Here is a 16132-nt window from a genome sequence, read left to right as displayed (position 1 = left end):
ATACTATTTCTTTGACGCAGGAAACAATGTATTCCCTGTTGTGGTGGATGTATGTGGAGACTCTCCAGATGGGTTGATCTCTACAGTCCTGGGACTGGTTGGTGGTAACAACCAATGCGAGTATCGAGGGCTGGGGTGCTGTGATTCTGCATCTCAGACTACTTTGCCTATGGTCCTGTTCTGAATCTATGCTTCTGATAAATTGTCTGTAGCTCTGAGTGCCCTTCTACAGGCAGAGGATGTTCTAAAGGGTTCTCAAGTCCGAATTCAGTGGACAATGCCACAATGGTGGTATATCTGAATCATCAAGGAGATACCAAAGTAGAAAAGAAAAAAGTACTCTTTTGTTTGGGGGCACTCTTTTAAATTGTCAAAAAAGATTTTTTACAAAGAATAATTATAAATTTTAACTTTTAATAATCATTTAAAATAGAGATTTGTAGACATACAGACATACAACACCAAACATAGCTATCCTAGGTAAAGTACAGGTTGTTTTATAGAATAATATTGTACAATCCTATGGATTTTGTAGACTCCTGAATTACCAGATGGGAGGAACAATAATATGAGCAATCTAAACAGCTGTACTTTGTGTCAGCTTGTCAATATACTCTAGTTCCTAATCCTATCTAGGTGCTAAAGGAAGTTGACTAGCAAAATATGTATTTCTGAATATTAAGACCAGAGGTTGACTATTTAACTCTATTGTGGTAATTACACAAATTTTGAACCATTGCATGTGTGAGGATACGAGTTCTTCAATCACTCAGACACCGAGCAGATGAAACCAAAATATGGTTTATTTTTATCACAGCACACAAAAGTAGATGAAGACAGGAAAAAGATTCAAATGGTAGCATAAAAACATCCGGGTAGCAAAGTCCTTGTAGCCTCACAGTCCAAAGCACAAAACTATCACTTATTCCACACAGCAGTGATAGCATATAAGTCCACACGATACCTAGACAGAGCATAACCTCTTAGTCCAGGACAGTCCATCAATTCACCCTCCTGGCTTGTGTGCCAGTCATTTTAAAAACTTCCAATTTCCCACGGGGCTTAAACTGCCAGTGGGCCGGTACTTGGTTCGGATTGGTGGACCCCAGAGTCAGACACATCCCCCCAGGTAATATCCAGCTGGCCATCTGCTGCAGCCCCCCTGCTGGGTCGGTTCCAGTAAGTCTGGAAGTGGCCAGGATATGCAGAGCAGTGTCAACACAAGATACAAAACACAGTCTGATTACATTATGTCCTGATTACCCCCTGTGAACAACCTTCCTGTTGATAGCAGGGGAATTTGATCACCCCCTGTGGTGCCCGGTTCCACAAAGTCTGCTAGAGCCCAGAGGTTTACAAAGAATTGAAAACCCCCCTGTGGAGATGGTTCCTCTGCTATCTCTTTCCTGTAAATAGCAGCACAATAGCAGGGTAATTGGTATCAATGGTATAATGCTTACATGAATAAAGTCCTGGGAAATACAGACATTACATTTCTGGTGGGATTATACAGCCTAATAATATATGATCTGGAACTACACACACATATAGGGGGAATATAGACATACATAGAGACTACAGGGTACAGACTGACTAAAGTGTACATTTTTCACTACAAATAATAAAATATCATAATTACAGTCTTACGGTCAGCCTGCTAACCTCACAGCATGTATATCTAAAAATATTTTAGTGTCACTTGTGCTCAGATTACATCCCCTCCCAGATCCCCCTCCCATCCCTCTTTCCCCCACCAAAATATCATCAAGGAGATACTCTCAGCAGGCTTGCGATGCAAGAAGTGTCCTAGATTTTCCAATGGGCGGAATTGCACGTTCCAGCAATATTCGCAGTATTCATTCCAGGTGTCAGGAATGCGGAGGCAAACTTCCTCAGCAGGTCAGAACTGCTGGAGGGAGACTTACACCCAGAGATTTTCCGGGACCTCACGGTGTGCTTGTGGATCCCGGAGGTGGACTTAATGGTACCGAGACACAACTGTCAGGTTCCAATGTTTTGTTGCCCGATCAGGGATCCGACAGCTTGGGCTGTGGATGCCTTGATGGTGCCCTGGAAATTCAGGCTAGCAGACATCTTTCCTCCTTTTCCAATGATTGCGCAAGTCCTCAAGAGGATTCGGGTTCAGGGCTCCCGGGTAATCCTGGTGGCTCAAGACTGGCTCAGGAGGTCCTGGTATTCGGACATACTCAGGTTGTCGATAGCACCTCCCTGACGCCTTCCTCTTCGTCCAGGCCTATTACGTCAAGGTCCATTCTTCCATCTGTACCTAGCTCTGCTAAATTTGAATCCTCACTGCTAAGAAAGAAGGGATTTTCAGATGCAGTAATCCTGACGATGCTTAAGGCTAGGAAGCCTGTTTCAGTGGCTAATTACCATAAGGTCTGGAAGGTTTACATAACATGGTGAGAGGAAACACTGTTGGACTTGTTTTTAGGTTGTAGGATGTTTTTTTCGGCGGGGTTGAGTCTTCAGTCCCTGAAGGTGCAACTTTCCGCATTATCCATTTTCTTTCAAAAGAGGGTAGGTCTTTTACTAGAGGTTCATTGTTTCCTTCAGGGCGTGGTGCGTATCAGGCCCCCTCATTGTCAGCCGATAGGTCCTTTGGATTTATCCCTGGTGCTTTCGGTGCTTTTCCTGTCATGGAAGTTGGCCTGCCTTCTGGCTATTGCCTCAGCCAGGAGCGTTTCAGAATTTGGGGCTTTGTCCTGTAAGCCTCCATTCCTTATTTATCATGCAGATAGGGCCATGCTGCTTATGGTTCCTAAATTCTTACCAAAGGTGGTCTCTGATTTCCATTTGAACAAGGAGATTGTGCTTCCAGTGTTTTTCCCTCCTGAGGAGACCAGAAACATGGACAAGTTGATGCGACTAGATGTGGTTCGCACTCTGCGCACTTATCTAGATAGAGTGAAATATTTCTGCAAAACCGATTCGTTGCTGGTGCTATATGATGGTCATAAGAAAGGATGGCCGGCCTCAAAGCAGACTATCGCAAGATAGTTGAGGTCGGTTATTGCTTTTGCCTACACAAATGGTTGGTCGTCCAGTTCCGGCAAGGGTGAATGTCCATACCACGAGGTTTGTTGCCTCCTCTTGGGCTGTGCTTCACAAGGCTTCAGCGAAGCAGTTGTGCAGGGCTGCCACCTGGTCCTCTGTTCACAATTTCACCAAATTCTATCAGTTCCATGTCATAGCATAGTTGCCTGGCTCCTTCGGACCCCACTACTTGTTTATGTATTAATCATTAATTGTTTATGTAAAAATCTTTTTTGAATTACTGAAATTTTACGTATATTAAAGGTAATAATAAAAGCTAAGTTATACTCTCACCCATTCTTTCAATTTTTCTTCACTTTATACCTTACTTTTCTAAGTGTGCCCCAAAACCCGCTGTGTTCTGCCTTCGTCCACTCGGGACACATCCATATTTTCAGTTGCTTTGCTGAACTATTTTGGGAGCACCACCAACCCAGCACCTAGCTAAATTACATATAAGCAGTTATAGGTCTCATGTTGGTTTCTCTGTATTACCCTTCTACGTGTATAATTAATGTGCCTGTGCCAATCCCCCTTTGTTGCATAAGGACCCCACTACATCTCATGGTTGAGCTGTGTCACCAGGATGGACTCAGAGAAAGGGGTTCGAATGGTAAGTTCTTACAAAAATCCCATTTTTGATTCCAGGTTGTGAATTAAAAATGCCAAGGGGTGAATACTTATGTAAAGTTATGTATGTATGTATGTATGTATGTATGTATGTATGTACGAAATGGGTAACTAACTGGTTATCCCCCATTACATAGCTCATGTCATATCCCAGTTCTCTCATGAGTCTGCCCTCTGTATCGCTGAATGTCTCCATAATCCTGTATATATTGTGTGGTCAGATACACAACCGAGGCAGAACCCACCAGTGTAATACCATCCATCATGCACACTGTGCCTTAGCTGCAGTGACAGGTCTCCTTACCAGGGCTTCTGTGCACAGGGATCTTTCTATTTCGGGAGACATCAGGGGCCACAGCGTTACAGTGGGTAATAGGAGTGGGAGAGAGCACCAGCATCCTAGAGGTTAAACTTCAACTGTCCCCCAGGCAGCCGGGCTCCTCCCCTCCCCTACCCCGCCTTCAGGCCAAGGAAGTCCATTTTTTTGGGTGCTGGCAGGAGCCAGATGCACCTACTTGAGGGGCTGCTTTTTAGCAGCCTAAACTTCATTTTCTTTTTTATTTCTCTTTTACACTGTCCACTGTCAGTGACCGCAGCAGCACTGTGCTTCAGGCTCCATCACCCGGGTCCGGCGCGGCATCGCCACTCATGGGTGGGGACCTGCACCGGACCCCGGGCACTGGGGAGCCACAGCCGCCTCCGGACATCGGGGACCTCCTTCTAAAGGATGCACTTCCCACTGGGGATCCCCACCATTTTACCGGCACTGCATGAGGACTCAACCCCTGGTGACCATTTGCTAGCAGGGGGAGAAGTGCCCCCCCCCCCCCCCACATCAGCCTCACCACCCGGGGACAGTAGGCAGGAAACTGTGTTTATCACACAGAGAGTTCCCGCCACTGATCTCCCTTCCTGCTGCATGGGACACGGGGGAGCTCACAGCCACCTGGAGTTCAACTCCTTCACTGCCAGGTCACTTGGGCAAGTACCCCCTGTACCCCTCCTTCGGGACACTGTACAGTATCGTGCTCCAGCCAGCCTTTGTTGCTGCAAGAGGCAGTATGCCATTATTGCATCGCACTCTGCTATGCTTGCCTACGTTGTACTACAGCGTGTGTGGAGGGACACAGAAAGCTTATTAGCCAGTCTGGTGTTCCACTCTTTCACTGCCGGGCACCGGACCAGTCTCCCCTGTACCTCAGTCTCCTCAAAAACAGGAGTCAGGTTACAGACAGTTCATGCCCCAGTCAGCGGTCCCAGATCTAGACATAACAGCAGGGCGACCTTTGCGCAGGATACCTGCGCTGCAAAAAGGGGCGTGGCCTCATGGGAAGGAGGCGTGGCATCACAAATAAAGGGTGTGGTATTACACTTTAGACCATACACAGTAATGCCCATAACACATTTTAACAAACTCCGTAATACCCATTACACATAAGGCCACACACCATAATGCCCATTACACATTGTGCCACACATCATGATGTCCATTACATACTATATAACAAACCGTAATGCCCATTACATATTTGCCACATAAGTGCTGCTTACCTACGTGCTCATTGCTAGGGGATTCTTGCTTGATGGCACCATAGTACCCATTACACATGATGCCGCACACCATAGTACCCATTACACATGATGCCGCGCACCATAGTACCCATTACACATGATGCTGCACACATAATGCCGCTTACACATGATGCTGCACACCGTAATGCCCCTTACACATTAAGCCACACATTATGCGTAATGCCCCCACATAACGCCACTTGTAGCGTCCCTTAAGCAATGCCCGCCACTTACTGTAAATTTTTATATGAGCCTTTGCTGCTGCTGCAGGGAGAGATGGAGAGCGGTGCAGCTGCTTCTATGGGGAGAGGACCAGAGCGCAGCGCAGAGCATGCTCACACTCCCCTCCTGGTGTCCCCTCTAGCCGAGTGGACATTTGAAATATTGCGCGCGCTGTTGTTGTGCGTGACGTCGGGGGAGCACGGCGGGCGCCGGCACCACATGATTAATGGGGGGGGGGGAGGCTGAGGTGAAAGCGGGAAGAAGAATTGGAGTGGAAGCTGCAGGGGTGACAGTCATTGACAGCTGGGCAGAGAGCAGGGGCTGCCCGGCTGTATTCAGAGCACTGCAGGTCACGGCTGTTTGAAATAATAGAATGCAGAGATTTACCTGGGAATATGGTCCCAGGATCATGCAGGGACATTCCCAGGCTGACACCTTATACACCAGCCTAGTCCCTGCATTTTCTGGTGTGAGGGAGAGAGACAACCACTTCACTCTCCCTACCCCCCTTTAACCAACCAGCTATATCTTCGGAACCTTAAATATCGGGGGAGGGGGAGAGAGGGGTAGAGGTCCGCACACACTGCTTTTTGGAGTTTGGTCCCTTATTCAATAATTGGGGGAGTATCTTCTGTTCGCCTTTATTGATATATTTTGGCGATGGGTGCTATCTGGGCAATAGGGATGAGATAGTTGCTAGAGAGAAAAAGAATTGCACGGTGGATGCACACCACAAAGAAGAAGAAATATTTCAGCAGAGGGAAATATTCCAGAGAAAATGGATTTTATTAAAATGTAACCTTTATTAATTGATCCATATAAAAAGGAGAGAATTGTCCTGTGCAGATTTTTTAACATATAGGATCTCACAGGGTAATCTCCTTCCTTGGCTTGTGAAATTTTTTAAGAATTAAAAGAATTTTTAGACATACATTGTGGTGTGCATCCACCGTGCAATTCTTTTTCTCTCTAGCAACTATATCTTCGGAACCAAATGACCCATTTACATGAGACCAGTATCATATTAAAGAACTTTTGAGTTGGCTTTGAATGATTTTGGTCCTGTGAAACTGGGCTTTTTGGTTCCAGAGAAATCTACCCTCAAAGAACATAAACAGTCATGAAATTACATTTAAGAAATGAAAAAAAAAAAAAAAAAAAAAAAAACGGTTTAACCTCAATATCCCTGGAACCAATTAACCCATATGGATCCAGCCTGGTATCAGATTGAAGGCCCAGCGATTTGGGTACGACTGAGATCAACCTCGAGCTTCAGTGATGCCGAAGGGGGAACTGGCAGCTGTTGAACTGGGTGGGGGTCGGAATTAGCGGGTCCCATGTTATCCTATAGGGAAAACGTTCCAGCTTTGCCTGGTCGTATCTCCGGTTCCCAGGGGGCTAGAGACACGGGGCTGGGCTCGTTGGAAAGCCCCATCCCTCAGTTACAAAATGGGCGGTCCTGTGAACCCCCGGACCACCCCCTAGATTCGCCTATGCTAAAAACAAGCATTGTATGACTAATACAAGCTTCCTGTGTACTGTAAATAGCTTTAACACTATCACTGCCTGTCAGAAGTATACTGTGTTAGCTGTACCATATAGGCCGGCGGTCTATATCACTGCTTTGTGTGCCTATTACAAGCTTACTGTGTATAGCTTTAACACTCTCTCTGCTTGTCAGAGGTATGCTGTATTAACAGTACCATATAGGCTAAATATCTAGGTCCCTGGAATATTTGCCTAGTACATGCCTAGTACACACAGGTATGCTGTGTTATCTGCACCATATAGGCTGCCTGCCTATGGGCGAGATTTACTAAAGGGAAAATGCCGTAAAACCCCCGTTTTACGGCATTTTCCTATGTATCAATCCCCGTCCGCCCCGTTTTCGCAAGGCTGGGTATCGCCACCCCCTGGGTGGCGATACCCTATAGAAGCCTATGGGCTTCTTTCGCCTCCCGCCGTACGACGTCCGCGCGCCCGTCCTCCAAAATCTCCTCCTCCCCCTGGTGTGACAGCCGGGAGGACATCCGGGTTCAGGGGGGAGGAGGAGACTCAGGGGGATGCTGCCAGCCGCCGGGAGGTGACGGAGACCCCCGCAGACCACATCACAGGTATCGCGGGGGTCTCCGTTACCGCAACCCGATGCTGGCCGCATATGTTAGTACATATGCGGTAGCATCGCGGCGGCTGCAGTGCGAAGGGCGGCGATGTATGTTAATACATCCCGCCCTATATCATTGCAATATATGCTTAGTACAAGCTTACTGTTTAATGTGCATAGCTTTAACAATATCTCTGCTTGTCAGGAGTATACTGTGTTAGCTATTGAGCATCAGTGGACACTTTACTATGGGGGTGGCGGCTCACCTCCAGAGTGTCACCTTCGGCATGGCTGCACACACATACTGGTGTTTGCGCTCTTGGAAGGCCCGAACTCAAAAACCCCTTGAGGGTTTCCTCCTTATACGGGCCAGAGCCATTAGATACTGTTCAGCAGTGGATATTCCTTCTGGGGGATTGCCATCTGCTCTACAGTCCAGGATCAGCCATCTCTTCTCCCCCTGGCGGGTGTCTGTGCATGCCTGCATGGGGGCCCCTGCGGTTTGTGGTGTCGGCCTTCGTATTGGCAGAATAAGCTCAGTTCCATTCCCGCCCTCTACAGGGGAGGACTCTCTCCAGGGGGTTGGGACCCTACCACAATTTCCGGCCCCAGAAGTTCACCTGCTTTCCAACAGTGCCTCTCCCCCTTTCCGGGTGGCTTCGGGATGGAACCTCACAACTGGGATGGCCTTTCGGGATCCATCAGTGGACACACCTAGCCACGGAGGATAGCCTCTGTGTTTGGGGGGAGGTCACTTGTCAAAAGTCATTCCAGGGTATCTGGACCACTCTGGAGGCCCAGCTCTCCATCATTGTCCTCAAACTGAGGACAGTCTTCCGGGCTCTCCGCATGGCGGATCCCTGACTTAGGTGTCGCCCGGTGCAGGTTCAGTCAGACATTGCGACAAGGGTGGCTTATGTTAACCACCAGGGTGGCACTCGCTGTCAGCCAGTGATGACAGAAGCATCCTGCATCTTTCAGGGGCTGAAGAAGTGGATCCCTGCTCTTTCTGCGATCTTTATCCTGGGAGTCCTATTTAGAGTGGTCGTCTTCCTCAGCCGTGGATGCGAACGACTTGACCCTCCATCAGGAGGTGTTTCAAATGCTGGTACTATGGTTGGGCCTAACCGAGGTGGCCTTGTTGCCTTCTCGCCATAACCACAAATCTCCTCTGTGCGGGTCCAGGTCTTATGACCGGGGAGCTTGCCTGGTAGACGCCCTGTCCGCCCCGTGGCCGTCTACACTTATGGCGCATTTCCTCCATTCTTCCTCCTCTTGCGAATGACTTGCAAGCTGATGCCGGAGGGCGGCATGTTGATTCTGGTTGCTCCACCTTGGCCCAGACGGATCTGGGTTTCGGATCTGCAGCCCCTGTCAGTAGCTCCTCCTATTAGCTTACCCCTGTGCACAGGCTGGCTCTCTTAGGGTCAGCGTATCTCTTGGCTTTGAGGCACCGCGCTTTGACGGGGAGGCTGTTGAGACCTCCTGGACCCAGGGGCTTTCACTCAAGAGTGATCTCCACCATGCTCAAGGTAAGGAAACGGGGGTGTAACATCGAACTCTATGCTTCAAATTCCAGGACTTACTACCTGGCTAGGGTCCTGAAGGGCCTTGAGGCTGGGTTGGGTTTATAATCTTTAAAGGTTAAAATTTTGGCTTTGAACATTTTGTTCCGTCAACGGGTGGCCCTGTCAACGGATGTCTGCACATTCTTGCAGGGTGTCTTGCATATCCGGACTCCCTTTGTTACCCCGGTTGCCCCGAGGGATCTCTCTAGTCCTGTCGGCTTCAGGGCCCACCTTTTGTGCCCTTGCGGTCGGTGGACCTGTGTTGGCTCGCCTGGAAGATCATTTTCTTGTTGGCGATAGCTTTGGCCAGGAGAGTCTCTGAGCACTCAGCTCTGTCCTGTAAGTCCTTTATTCTTGGTCTTTCGTTATGACCGGGCGGTTCGTTGTACCGTCCTATCTCACCTACCTTAGGTGATGTCCAGCTTTCCTGTCAACCAGGACATTATTATTGTTCCGGCATTAAGTCAGTACGAGGTTTCTTCCACTTGGTTCTCCTTGGACGTTGTCCGGCTGTGGCGCACCTATGTGCTCCGTTCTAGGCCGTTACACTAGATAGACTCTTTCTCTCTTTGTACTCTATGGTTTTCAGATAAGAGGGTGGCCCGCCTCTACGCAAGCTGTTGGATTCGCTCTGGCAGGCATATTTGGGCGGCTCCCTCCCGGTTCCTGCAAGGATTCGGGCACATTCCGCTAGGTCTGTGGGGGTGTGTTGGGCTGTTAGGGGCGGTGCTACAGCTGAGCTAATTTGCTAGGTGGCGACTTGGTCGTCTGCCAATACTGTCTTGCGCTTTGACGCTTTTGGTACGTTTGCCTCCCAGGACTCGGCCTGAGTGTGTTGTTGCGGCACAGGCGCGTCCCCACCCTTAGGTGGCTGCTTTAGGACGTGCCATTGTAAAGCCTGTGGCGCCTGAAGTCTCCCGAAATAGAAAATGAGATTTAGGACTTACCAGGTAAATCTCTTTCTTCGAGGACGTCAGGGGCCACAGGGATCCCTCCCTGCCGCGCCTGCTTCAATTACGTTAAAGTTATGTTTAATTTTTTATATTATTCCTCGGTTGAGGGTACTAATGTGTTCATAATGTGTTTCTGCGTGGTGCTTCTCTTCCTTCTCTCTTGTCTCCTGCCCTGGCTTGTTAAAAATACTGACTTCCTTGGCCTGGAGGTGGGGTAGGGGAGGGGAGGAGACCGGCTGCCTGGGAGGCAGTTGACGTTTAACCTCTAGGGTGCTGGTGCTCTCTTCCACTCCCCATTGTAAAGCCTGTGGCCCCTGACGTCCTTGAAGAAAGAGATTTACTAGGTAAGACATAAATCTCGTTATCTGTATGTGTAACATCTGTACCGTGTGCCAGCTGGTATGGCCTCTACTGTAGTCACACATGTGCTAATCTTACCATGTGCCGACCTGTATGGCCTCTGCTGGAGTCACACGTGTGCTAGGCTTACAGTGTGCTGGCCGGTATGGCCTCTGCTGGAGTCACACGTGTACTAGTCTTACCATGTGCCGGCCGGTATGGCCTCTGCTGGAGTCACACGTGTACTAGTCTTACCATGTGCCGGCCGGTATGGCCTCTGCTGGAGTCACACGTGTGCTAATCTTACCATGTGCCGACCTGTATGGCCTCTGCTGGAGTCACACGTGTACTAGTCTTACCATGTGCCGGCCGGTATGGCCTCTGCTGGAGTCACACGTGTTACCATGTGTCGACTGGTATGGCCTCTGCTGGAGTCACACGTGTGCTAATCTTACCATGTGCCGACCTGTATGGCCTCTGCTGGAGTCACACGTGTACTAGTCTTACCATGTGCCGGCCGGTATGGCCTCTGCTGGAGTCACACGTGTTACCATGTGTCGACTGGTATGGCCTCTGCTGGAGTCACACGTGTGTTAGTCTTATCGTGTGGCGGCCGTTATGGCCTCTGTTGTAGTCTTATGGCTGCTTACACTAATTATTCCCAATTCTATATTCAACTCCAGGAATCCAGTTCTTGGGGGACCCATCTCAATCGTTCCAGCGTTCCCCAGAAGATGACTTCAAATGAGCGAGACTCCCTGAAAACATCTGCCCAGTATTTTGGAATGAAACTGAAAAGCAACCTGGGGGGATCTTTAAAGGTCAGACAAGTGTGTATGTGTGTGTGTGTGTCTGCATGTGTGTGTTTTGTGTGTATAAAATATACCAATGTTATTGACAGCCAGCACATAACGCAGCAAAACCATAAGAACCATGTTATACACACCACACGTACATAGATGCTGTGTTGCCATACCAACGAAGAACACAAATGCAATACCCCCACCCCCTGTTCCCCAGCCAGACAAACCGGCACCATTGCTGTGCCCAACACCCCAGGTGGGCTGAGGCTCAGGGGAGCAACCACTCCCATAAAACCTTAATAAGATAGCGCTTCAAAATAAAGAAACTATTCAGAACATTAACATTTGGTCCATACAAAGTGAAAAGAACTTTGGCATCATTTACTTAAACATGTGTACAGTCAGGTATTTATACATGCAATCATTTGAGATTTATGGCCCAGGTATTTACCAAATACCGTGTTATGCATATCATAGCAGTGGCTGAACAGGATGCGATGCTTCCAACAGAAAGGAGGACGGGAGCTGTAACCACAGCCCGCGTCCTGAGAATAAACCAAAAACAAGGTGTAATATACCGATTTATGCTTCATATTAGCGATGTTCAATATCAGAGGCTAGGAGGTTAGTATTAAAGATGAAATACAGTAGTAATATAATAATATAATCATCGCCAAGTTACAGCCCTCAGTCCAACATTTTCATATAAATGGAGCAACAGAAAAAGGGACAGAGAAGAATGTCTTTTTTGTTGGCGCACAAAGGTAGATTGAGAAATGTATGATTTTAAAATCTCATTATCTTTATTGATACATGTTTAAAATTAAATTCAATAAAGATAATGAAATTTTAAAATCATACATTTCTCAATCTACCTTTGTGCGCCAACAAAAAAGACATTCTTCTCTGTCTTTGGCTGCACCCCCTTTGAGCTCTACAATTTATAATGTCTCGTTTGGGGTAACTCTGGTGCTATAGCACCTGCCTGTGCGGATATATCCCTTACCCCCCTGTCCCTGAAACTTTCATATAAATGGAGAGATGATGATTTTGTCACACAAACATAGAAGAGTAAATTACTGCAATTAGAAAACTGACCAATGTAAAACTGGATTGTAAAAGTAACCTATCTAGCCAACATTTGTGAGTCCGTAGTAGAGTTATATATGAAAATATAGATTACGTAGAATTTATCTTGGCAAGATAACAAAGTATTCTGAATGAAGAGACATTGTCAAGTAGGCAAAGTAATAAGAGGGAATCTGTTTCTTTGTCACCGCACCAAAGAGATGAAGCAATGGTAATGAAATAAACCTTGAGGGGGGAGGGATAAACCACCACAGTGATAATCCAAAAAGGAGCAAAGCCAATGGAGAACCATAATGGACCAAATCAAGTGTATGTTTATTTTTCAATGGTCTTTGATCTAACTCGCATTGAAGTTTCCCAAAATTACAATTTGTAGACTTTATCATGGGCACAACTGATCTGGAAGAGTTAGTTCCGTGGTACAGAACAGGAGAACATTTTGAATTGAGCTCCCCAGCAATGGGTGTGAGGGTAGAAGAGGCAGATAATACACTATGGGGGTTATTCAGGTTGATTCGCAAGGCTGCGAATTCGCAGCCTTGCGAGTCCACCAAACCCCACCCGGCAAACGCACGCCCCCCCGCCGCTTCGCCCGCACAGCAGTGAATGGATGTTTTGCATAAACATCCATTCGCTTTGCTGGGGTGTCCGCCCACATCATTCGATGGTCGGTGACACGCTTATATAAGTGACTTTTGAGTTAATTACATTTGCGTGCACGCTGGCGTGATATGGGCGGGCAGCTGACATCCGGTGATGTCAGCTACCCGCCCCACACACCCGCGTCACTGCCTCATTACCATGAGAACGCCCAGCGTTCTCATGGAAACGCCCATGGAACGCTGGGCGTTCCCATATGGTAGTGGGGCAGCCCGGCGCTCCCTGCCCATCTCCGCCCCCCCCTCGCTGCCATGGGTGCATGCATCCGGCGACCCGAAAGGTCGCCATGGGTGCACGCACCATGCGCCTGCACATGCGCAGAAACACGCCTCCGCATGCGCAGACGCACAACATCGGCACTGCGTGCGAATGCACGCAGTACCGATGCAATCTGAATAAGGCCCTATGATTCATGTCCATAGAATCCTCAATCTCAGCCTTTTAGTGTGGAACCTCCCCCTCTGTCAGTGTACTGTATCCACAGCATTATTATCTTGTCAGTGATGTATGTGATTAGGTACGTTCTGCACTCTACTGCTTAAGTCTACTTTATTCTATGTACTGTAGATCTATGTTCATTTGCCCATGCCTAGCTGCCTTTTGCCATGTGACAGGTCAAAGGGTGAAATGCTCCATTTTACTTACTGCTTCCGTTAATCTGGGATGAGATGCTGAGAAGCGTTGTTACTACAGGTCTGCTTACCCCGACAGGCTTATATCTTCTTACCACACAATGACAACAACAAGTACATATATATTTGTGTACCCATGATCTCATGTACATTGATGTACCCTGGATAATTACAGCTACATTATATGGACAATCATTTCAGTCTGTATCAATAAAAGTTAAGTTCCAGAAGTTTCATTGTGCATTAAGAGAAGATGGGCTTGGTTAAGCTGCCTGAATAGTTACACACTCCATACGTGTAATGAGGGTCAGAACAGTCAGAGACCCCTTTGTATGAGCAACCATGATAACTCTGTAGCCATAAGGCTAATAGTGGCACCAGTAACCGACATTGTGAAACAAAGTGATTATCAATGTGTCCTAGTCAGTATGGTGAAAAGAAGATCTTCTTCCATGGTTCCCACAGGGTGACATCGGGGTTGTAAGTGGATCCAGAGGACTGTGGCATCAATCAGCTAAGCTTTATAAGTTTCCCAGGATGCCTGGTCCCTCTCCCCTATAACCCCGCCTCCATGCTCAGCGCCTCAGTTTTTGTTCGGTGCCAGCAGGAATTTGGAGCACTGTTACTCAGCAGTGATTACCTCTGTGAGGTAAACCGTAAGAAACTTTTTATCTTTATTTTCTATTTTTACACTGAGCGGCTGGGCTGCCTCCGCTGTCAGTCATGCTGACGGTGGTGCGTCAGCTCCTTCACTCCTGCTGGAACTCCTCCACGACCAGGGTCAAGAGGGGTATTTGGCGGGGGGAGAGATTCAGCGCCTAGCACTGCCGGACATTCTCCCCCGGACCGCGTCGCCGGAACTCAGGAGCAAGTAAGGCTCTCTATGAGAGTGCATACTGCTGTCATGCTGCGCGCTGGGGGAAGACCGGCCGGAGCAGCTGGGATGGACACTGCTGCTTGCAGCAGGGACTCCACTAGACCACCGGGGCCAGAGCTCAGGCTGGATAGATTTATCCACTTCAGGGGCTCACTATGCGCCGGTGGGGGAAGACCAGCACAGGTGGGGTGGTGCCTAGCTTGTAGCACCTCCCCCAGCTTTGGGTGCCAATCTCCCGCAGATCTGCCACCCAGGAAGCTGCTCTCTCTCTCTCTTCCTGCCCTCTCAGAGTCCGGCAGCCATTTTCTGCATCACAGCCAGAGTGTCCTAGAGTGCGGGTACAGTCTCCCCTGTGAAACCGCCCACACGCTGTAACGCTTTCACAGGCACCTTCATCCCACTTACTCCATAGGGTAGAGTGGTTGATCGGGGTGCAGTGGCATTAATTTGCCTCAGCCAGCTACTTTTGTAGTGATTGTGTACAGAGAGGGGGGGGGGGGTCAAAGAGGACAGTGTGACAGGCCCCAGCAATCTGAAGGGCCCCAGAGCTTCCATGCCTCGGCACACCAGCTGCCTGTACTAGCTGGCCTGTCAGTAACCCTCGCAGCCCGGCGGTCTACTGTGCACCATCTGTGTGTGGCTGAGTCTGACTGACTCACTGTGTGTCACTGCCGTCTACTGTGTGTGCGCCCTGCTGCTCACGCTCAGAGCCGTCTACTCTGTGTGCACGGTCTGGTGCCGCAGGCACACAGCCGCACTGTTTCTTCTCTGTCAGTTACTATGGCTGTCCCTGTTTTTCTCTTATCTTCTAAGGAAGATTTAGAGGTTTATCCTCTCAGGTCACATATGTCTGTGTATCACTCTAGGTTTTCCTCTCAGTGTTATACCTATTGTATACTACTCCCCCCTCTTTGGGTTATTTCATTATGTCCAAACGGGGGCGTGCTCAGACAGTCTCCCAAGCTCTTGTCATGCAAGGCTTGCTCTGCAGGCCTGTCTGAGCAGGATGTCATTCAGGATATATTCCCTCTGGCCAGCCCTCTGCCACGGTGGTTTCTCAAGAGCCTCCCTGGACAGTCTTTCAACAGTTGTTGGTCACCCTAGTGCAGGGCTGGGCAATTGCGGCCCTCCAGATGTTGATGAACTACATATCCCAGCATGCCTTGCATCAGTTTCAGCATGGCCACATAGCAAAACTAATGCAAAGCATCCTGGGATGTGTAGTTCATCAACATCTGGAGGGCCGCAATTGCCCAGCCCTGCCCTAGTGGATCGCCTCCCACCTCCTATAATTACACCACCTGTGGTACAACCCCCTCCTCCATGGGTTGGTACCTTATGGACCACTGTTCAGACCTTGGCACAGACCACAGTAGCCATGCAAAAACTGCTGGCTAATACAATGCAGCCTGCTAGGCCCCCGTCTGTTCCTTTACTTCCATAAGCACAGGATGATACAATGGGAGATGAGGAGGATGATAATGGGGAAGAGGATGATGCTTATTTTCCCAGATGGGACCCCAGCATTACAGGCTGAATCAATGGAATTTCCAGCCCTTAAGGCAATCCGCTTAGTGTTATTGTCTGACTCTGAGGAGCCTGAACCAGTGGCAAAGACTAGAGAGA

General features: G+C 48.5%; 1 protein-coding gene across 5 annotated transcripts in view; it reads left to right on the top strand.

Moving 5' to 3' along the window:
- Positions 1–16132, top strand: part of RECQL4 (RecQ like helicase 4) — a 314021-nt gene that overhangs the window by 95195 nt on the left and 202694 nt on the right. For all 5 annotated transcript variants that reach the window (XM_083171422.1, XM_083171418.1, XM_083171421.1 and 2 more), the window contains exon 5: positions 11129–11266. In XM_083171422.1, coding sequence (XP_083027548.1) covers positions 11129–11266 — 138 coding nt within the window. The remainder of the gene's footprint in view (positions 1–11128; positions 11267–16132) is intronic.

The sequence above is a fragment of the Crinia signifera genome, chromosome 2 (assembly GCF_055691185.1).
Source record: "Crinia signifera chromosome 2, ASM5569118v1, whole genome shotgun sequence".
NCBI classification, from domain to species: domain Eukaryota; kingdom Metazoa; phylum Chordata; class Amphibia; order Anura; family Myobatrachidae; genus Crinia; species Crinia signifera.
This window is presented reverse-complemented; position numbering and strand designations above follow the sequence as displayed.